Raw genomic sequence first — 6,752 nt, forward strand, 5'->3', positions numbered from 1 at the left:
GTGGTACTGTGGTGGATTGTGTAGTTTGGTACTGTAGTGGATTGTGTAGTGTGGTGCTGTAGTGGATTGTGTAGTGTGGTACTGTCGTGGATTGTGTAGTGTGGTGCTGTAGTGGATTGTGTAGTGTGGTACTGTAGTGGATTGTGTAGTATAGTACTGTAGTGGATTGTGTAGTGTGGCGCTGTAGTGGATTGTGTAGTGTGGTGCTGTAGTGGATTGTGTAGTGGATTGTGCAGTGTGGTGCTGTAGTGGATTGTGCAGTGTGGTGCTGTGGTCAAACTTTCCAAAATAAACTCAAGAACAAAAGATTCAAACGTACCACAACCTTTTGAGACCTTGCAACGACTATCAAAATAAAAGACCAGGTCTGCGCTGGGGCTCAGTGCCGAATGACAAAGTAACATGAAAGAACACACAATAAAGGTGGTAAATGTAAAACATGCAGAATTCAGTGATGTGTCAAAGCAAAGGGCTTTGAAGGTGTCAGTCAGCATCACGTGGTGGCTTCTTCATCTCCGTCAGCCTGAACCACAACAGTCTGTGGTTGATTCATAAATCACACACGCTTCACCAGTGGCCTTGTTAGAGAGCAACGTGTTGGGCAATAAAGTGGTGAGACCATCAACAGTTGGACTCGTACATTCAAAAGTTGAAAGAAGGTCAAATGGGGTGACATGCTGTGAGACGTTGCTGTGCATTTGAGGTGTTCTCAAATTCCATCCCTCACTTTTTGTGAGTCGTCTAGATGGATAGACAGACAGACAGACAGACAGACAGACAGGCAGACAGACAGACAGACAGATAGATAGATAGATAGATAGATAGATAGATAGACAGACAGACAGACAGACAGACAGACAGACAGATAGATAGATAGATAGATAGATAGATAGATAGATAGATAGATAGATAGATAGACAGGCAGGCAGACAGACATAGATCTAGCTGAAATGCAGTTTCTCCACAGAGAGTCAGGTTCCAGGGAACCTCCCTTCACTGCATCAGCAGGTGAGTCCCGGACCCTGAATGCAGCAGGCGTTCAGTTCAAACCCTCTGCTACCGTCTCCACCTGTGGAGCTGCACCAGGATCATTAACTAGAAACCCTCTCCTGGAGTTTCCTGTTGTGTCCCCTGTGTTCCACTCATGGTCCAACAGCAGCCTGGAAATAAATCCTTCTCTCAACTTCCCGTTGGAGGTTTCTGCTGCATCTCTAACTCCAGCCAGGCCTCCAGGCTGTGGCAGAAAGCACTGCAACCAACGTGCGTCACTGACGGCTCACTCGACCTCTCGCACATGGCTGCTCTGTGCGTCCTCAGAAGTACTTCCTGTCTTAAACTGTACTAGTACCTGTTTGATGGGATGCCTCAGAGGCAGAAACAGATGTTGTCCCTGCAGTGACAGTTGGCATGCAATAAAACCACAGCAGCAAAGGCACACTTCAAGAATTGACAAGCGCCACTTGGCAGCCTCACCCCAAAAAATCCAGATGCTACAACTGGTTTCCATGACGACGGACAAACAGCGCGGTTGCCACGTTACGGCTGGTAGCCATGGAAATGTGCTATGCGGAAGCGTGATGGCTTTTCCTTTTTTTGTTGTTTACTAATGTGGCAGAATCCTTCTGAGCAAACAGCTTGAAGAGTGAGTCACACTCAGTGTGCTCTCCGAGGATCGTCTGTCCAGAAGCAACAGGACAGGAACGTCAGACCATATGTTAGAGATGCTGCTCATCAGGCTGCGGTGGAGCCACGCCAGCACCCACAGCTCCCAGTCAGCTTCCACAGCTCCCAGAGTTCCCAGTCAGCTCCCAGAGCTCCCAGAGTTCCCAGTCAGCTCCCAGTCAGCTCCCAGTCAGCTTCCACAGCTCCCAGAGTTCCCAGTCAGCTCCCAGTCAGCTTCCAGTCAGCACCCACAGCTCCCAGTCAGCTTCCAGTCAGCTCCCACAGCTCCCAGTCAGCTCCCAGAGCTCCCAGTCAGCTCCCAGTCTGCTCCCAGTCTGCACCCACAGCTCCCAGTCAGCTCCCAGTCTGCTCCCAGTCAGCTCCCAGTCAGCACCCAGAGCTCCCAGTCAGCTCCCAGTCTGCTCCCAGTCAGCTCCCAGTCAGCTCCCATTCAGCACCTACAGCTCCCAGTCAGCTTCCAGTCAGCACCCACAGCTCCCAGTCAGCTTACAGTCAGCTTCCAGTCAGCTCCCACAGCTCCCAGTCAGCTCCCAGAGCTCCCAGTCAGTTCCCAGTCTGCTCCCAGTCTGCACCCACAGCTCCCAGTCAGCTCCCAATCAGCACCCACAGCTCCCAGTCAGCTCCCAGTCAGCTCCCAGTCAGCACCTACAGCTCCCAGTCAGCTTCCAGTCAGCTCCCAGTCTGCTCCCAGTCTGCACCCACAGCTCCCAGTCAGCTCCCAGTCTGCTCCCAGTCTGCACCCACAGCTCCCAGTCAGCTCCCAGTCAGCTTCCAGTCAGCTCCCAGTCAGCTGGGACAATACATGACTGCAATGCTAATGGGACATAAAGCCAGCAGGACTGTGGGACTCTGCAGCCTCAGACCAGATTAGTGGAGCCCAGAGTTCAACCTCAACATTGTGGAGCAGCATTGAGCTGCGATGCTTCACACTGATGGAAGAAGTTGCCAACAGCAGTGAAGTCAGTGGGAGTGATTCTAAATGCAGCTTAGAGACCCTTATTCTGATGATTGAGCGCTTTTTATTCATCTTATTATAAATTAACCATCATCTTTTTATTTTTTTATTGTGTTTTATTACTGTCAATATACTGCACAGTGTGTTTTAATTCTCCTCTATTGATGCATTGAAGCCGTCTCTCTTTCTCTCTGCACTTTGTCCTTGACGACTGTTCTGCTGTTTTTTAAATGCTTTTAAAATGTAGCTCATTGATTTTCCTTGTGAATGAAATGTGCTGCGTCAGCAAAGCTTCTGACCACGCCCACTCATCTTCTGACCGCTGATGGCCCTGCTGTCGCGTGTCTACCACCTTCAGGCCAGGTTATTCACACAAGTGGGTGGCGACGCAAGAGTTGACGTTACAGAGAGCAGAGCAACTGTGCACCAAGAGTTGGACCTGGAGCTCCCCCTGGTGGCCGTCACTCATAAACCCAACATAACTCGTAGACAACACTGCCAAACACGGCAGCGTCTCCTAGCAAATGTTACTTAGTGTCTCAATAAGAGGCCTGACCTGACCACGTTTGGTGGAAATGTGTACGCAAAGCACGGTAAATCAGATTACATGCATGCAAACACACGATAGCAACGCCAGGCTCTTGCAACAGGGCAACGAGTCCTTTGTGCCACAAAGTGAACAACTTACAGGAGGCTGCGTTCATTCATTGGTGTGGTGTTCAGGTCATGGATACTGGACTGCTGCTGATCTCAAGGTTCAGTCATCTTAGGTACAACAGCAACAACCCACGTCCTAATGATTTACAGTAGTTCATCAACTACCACTGTAGTTTCATTCATTACCAGTGAGTCTGTGAGGAAACATGACGACCCTGCGGTGGACGTTCACAGCTGCATCACAGCTGCTCCAGTGGTCTGATCAGGTCACTGGGATAAACAGTCACATTGTTCTGATCGCCTTCATCGTCTCACCCAGCCAACTACTCAGGTTGGCTCGGACATGTTGCTGGAATGTGTTTGTCCGGCAGCTTCCAGTCCTTCTGAAGACGCTTCAAAAGAAATGAGTGACTCGGACGCTGGACGGCTCACAAACAGAGAGCGGAGTTCGTCGAGGCTTTGGTTTCTTTATTTCCCCGTCACACAAAGATGACTAATTTAACACAAACACGTGGTCACTCAGAAGAATAAAAGCATAATTAAAACCACTGTAGCACTTTAACACAGATGAATTAGTTCTAAATGATGCGGCTGGTATTGCCAAACAAAAACAAACATCAATGTGTCAGGTGTTTTCCTGTGCCTGGTCAGTTCAGTGCACCTGGGATTCCTTCACTCTCCTTCTTCTACCATCGACCGTCTCATCGTTCCAGCGTCCAGCAGGCAGGTGGCAGCGATGGCCGCGGTGACGGTGTACGGGTCGCAGTTGGCGGCGGGCCGGCGGTCCTCGAAGTAGCCCTTCTTCTCCTGGCCCACCTGGCGAGGGATGCGGATGCTGGAGCCGCGGTTGGCCACGCCGTCCGAGAACTCGTGGATGCTGGAGGTCTCCAGGTGGCCCAGCAGGCGGCGCTTGTTGTCCTCGCCGCCGTGGGGGTCGTACACGGCGATGTGCTCGGCGTGTCTCTTCCCCAGCTTCTCGATGGCTCGCTCAATGTGCCTGGTGGGGAGGACAAACTCAGCAACGGAGGAATCTCACATCGCACCGCCTGCCGATGCTGGAGTTTAAAAACTGCAATGTTTCATTCAGAGCATCTTCATGCTGCTGTAGAACTGCTCTGAAAAACAACGTCTTGTCCAGAAGCTTTCATTTCAACTCACTGTTCTGCTCAACGGGTTCACAGGAGCTGGAGGTTTACTTCAATTTCAGTTTCATCTGGAAAAAATTGCTTGTGACTGGCGTGCAGTTTGATTTGCTGGAGGGAAACTATGGTGTAAACTGAACAGACAAGCACAGTGGCTAAAGCCATACAGTGGCTGAAGCCATATAGTGGCTAAATCTATACAGTGGCTAAAGCCATAGGCTAAAGCCAGTGGCTAAAGCCATACAGTGGCTGAAGCCATAGCCATACAATCCATACAGTGTGGCTAAAGCCATACAGTGGCTAAATCCATACAGTGGCTAAAGCCATACGGACTAAAAAAAATTATCAACTGCAGGCAGTTTAGTTGCAAAACCTTCAAGAATTTCAAGACGCTATGGACATATTTTCTTCAGTCTTGCATTTGTTGACTTTTGTTAAATTTTACTTTGGAGGGAAGAATTTTTTTTTCTTTGTAATTTAGTCCAGCTAGATTCCATTTCTTCCAACCATCTGATTCAAAGAGAGTGGTGTTGGTGTCCAGTGTTGACTCACTCCAGTCCTCCGTCCTCCCTCATCTGCTTGGTGCTGACGTTGGTGTGGCAGCCGGCGCCGTTCCAGTTGCCCTTCATGGGTTTGGGATCCAGGGTGGCCATCACCCCAAAGTCCTCGCACACGCGGTGCAGCAGGAAGCGGGCCACCCACAGGTGGTCGCCCATCTGGATGCCTTCGCAGGGGCCGACCTGGAACTCCCACTGAAGAAGCAGCAGCAGAGAGGAACAGGCAATAATTCAGCGAGCGTCTCCAGTTTGTCACGCCAACACCCATCACTTCCCCTTTGGCTTGGACTGCTGTTTTAGAGATACTCTCCTCTTTGTGATGTCACAAAGGGCACTCCTTCCTACCTCTCCCAGGGCGGTGTCAGCAGCACCACCCAGATGTGACGTATTTATTAGTTTTGCTCTCATCCTTGCTGTCTCTATTTTTAGTTGTAACCTGTAACTCTTGCTTCTCTTTGTCCTCGGCCAGTTTGTCCGGTCCTGCCAGTCACACCACCAGGTCCGCTTCCTCGCCAGGCTCACCGCGGAGCCCAGAGCCCAGAGCCAAGTCTGGACTCCTCGTGGATTCTTCTCTGACGCGTCACAGATGCTTCTTCCTTTTGATTTATTTTCCCTACAAAGAGCGATTTTCTTTCCCTTGCCGTCAGTGTTTTTCCTGCTTTTCCAGAGAGACTTTCCTCCCCTCGTACAGCCCTGGGGTTGACAGACAGTCACCTTCCAAGCAGCTGCAGCTTCATATAAAGCAGCAAATTATGGCCCGAAGCTAAACAGAAGCATGTCTTTACTGGGGGCTTAAACACAGTGTTTCAGTCATGAACGCAGTCTGGAAAAAATAGAAAGGAACGGCTACAATGTGGACAGAATATGGCCTTGAGAAGAACACGAGAGAACACCTGTTGCTCTCTCCTCCTGACACTGTGTGTGTGTGTGTGTGTGTGTGTGTGTGTGTGTGTGTGTGTGTGTGTGTGTGAGTGTGTGTGTGTGTGAGTGTGTGTGTGTGTGTGTGTGTGTGTGTGACACTGCGGTCAGAACCTACCTGGGACGGCATGACCTCGGCGTTGGTGCCGTAGATTTTGACTCCTGCGTAGAGACAGGCCTTGTAGTGGCACTCCACCACGTCCCGACCGTACGCATTCTGAGCTCCCACACCGCAGTAGTAGGGCCCTGCAAGCCAACAACACGTTACAACCTGGCTAGAAAGAAAATAAATATATATATATATATATATGTATATGTATACATATATATACACACACAGTACCGCCCAGAACATTAGAATCTCCTGAAAAGCTTGTTGTATTTGCCCATGTTTGAACTCTTCTGAGCCAACACAAGACTCAGGAGCCTTTTGCAGGTGTTTTGGATTCTTTGGACTCTTTGAAGCTACAAAACTGAAGCTTTTCACAGTATTCTCATTTTCTGAGTTTGTGGCTTTGTGCTTTTCATAAGCTGAAAATCTGAATCAGCAAAGTTACAACGAGGAACTGCTTGAGATGTCAGTTTGCGTGGAATGGCTCAATAAAATGTGTTGCTTTCATCTTTTATGTTCAATTGCCAAAATAAAACAACTTTTACCTGATATTCCAATTTTTTCGGGTAGTACTGTATGTTTACATAATGGTGCTAGCAGTAGTAGTAGTAGCAGTAGTAGCAGTAGGGGGAGGAGTTCTGGCACCTTGGGGTCCTGGGAATCCATTTGCAGGCCAGCTGTACGGATGTCCATCGATGCCCAGCAGTGTGTACTCCTGCTCCATGCCA

General features: G+C 49.5%; 1 protein-coding gene across 1 annotated transcript in view; it reads right to left on the reverse strand.

The window, feature by feature from the left end:
- Window positions 1–3,746: 3,746 nt before the first annotated feature.
- Window positions 3,747–6,752, reverse strand: part of LOC142890406 (glutamine synthetase-like) — a 5,578-nt gene continuing 2,572 nt past the window's right edge. Inside the window, exons 4-7 of the mRNA XM_076029399.1 lie at window positions 6,670–6,752; window positions 6,031–6,158; window positions 4,990–5,189; window positions 3,747–4,292 (exon numbers count right to left, since the gene is read on the reverse strand). The exon at window positions 6,670–6,752 is cut by the window's right edge and continues 64 nt beyond it. Of these exons, the coding sequence (XP_075885514.1) occupies window positions 3,968–4,292; window positions 4,990–5,189; window positions 6,031–6,158; window positions 6,670–6,752 (736 nt within the window). The 3' untranslated portion in view covers window positions 3,747–3,967. The remainder of the gene's footprint in view (window positions 4,293–4,989; window positions 5,190–6,030; window positions 6,159–6,669) is intronic.

Source organism: Nelusetta ayraudi, unplaced genomic scaffold (assembly GCF_046127955.1).
Source record: "Nelusetta ayraudi isolate G7.1 ecotype Tasmania unplaced genomic scaffold, CSIRO-AGI_Nayr_v1 ptg000026l, whole genome shotgun sequence".
NCBI classification, from domain to species: Eukaryota; Metazoa; Chordata; class Actinopteri; order Tetraodontiformes; family Monacanthidae; genus Nelusetta; species Nelusetta ayraudi.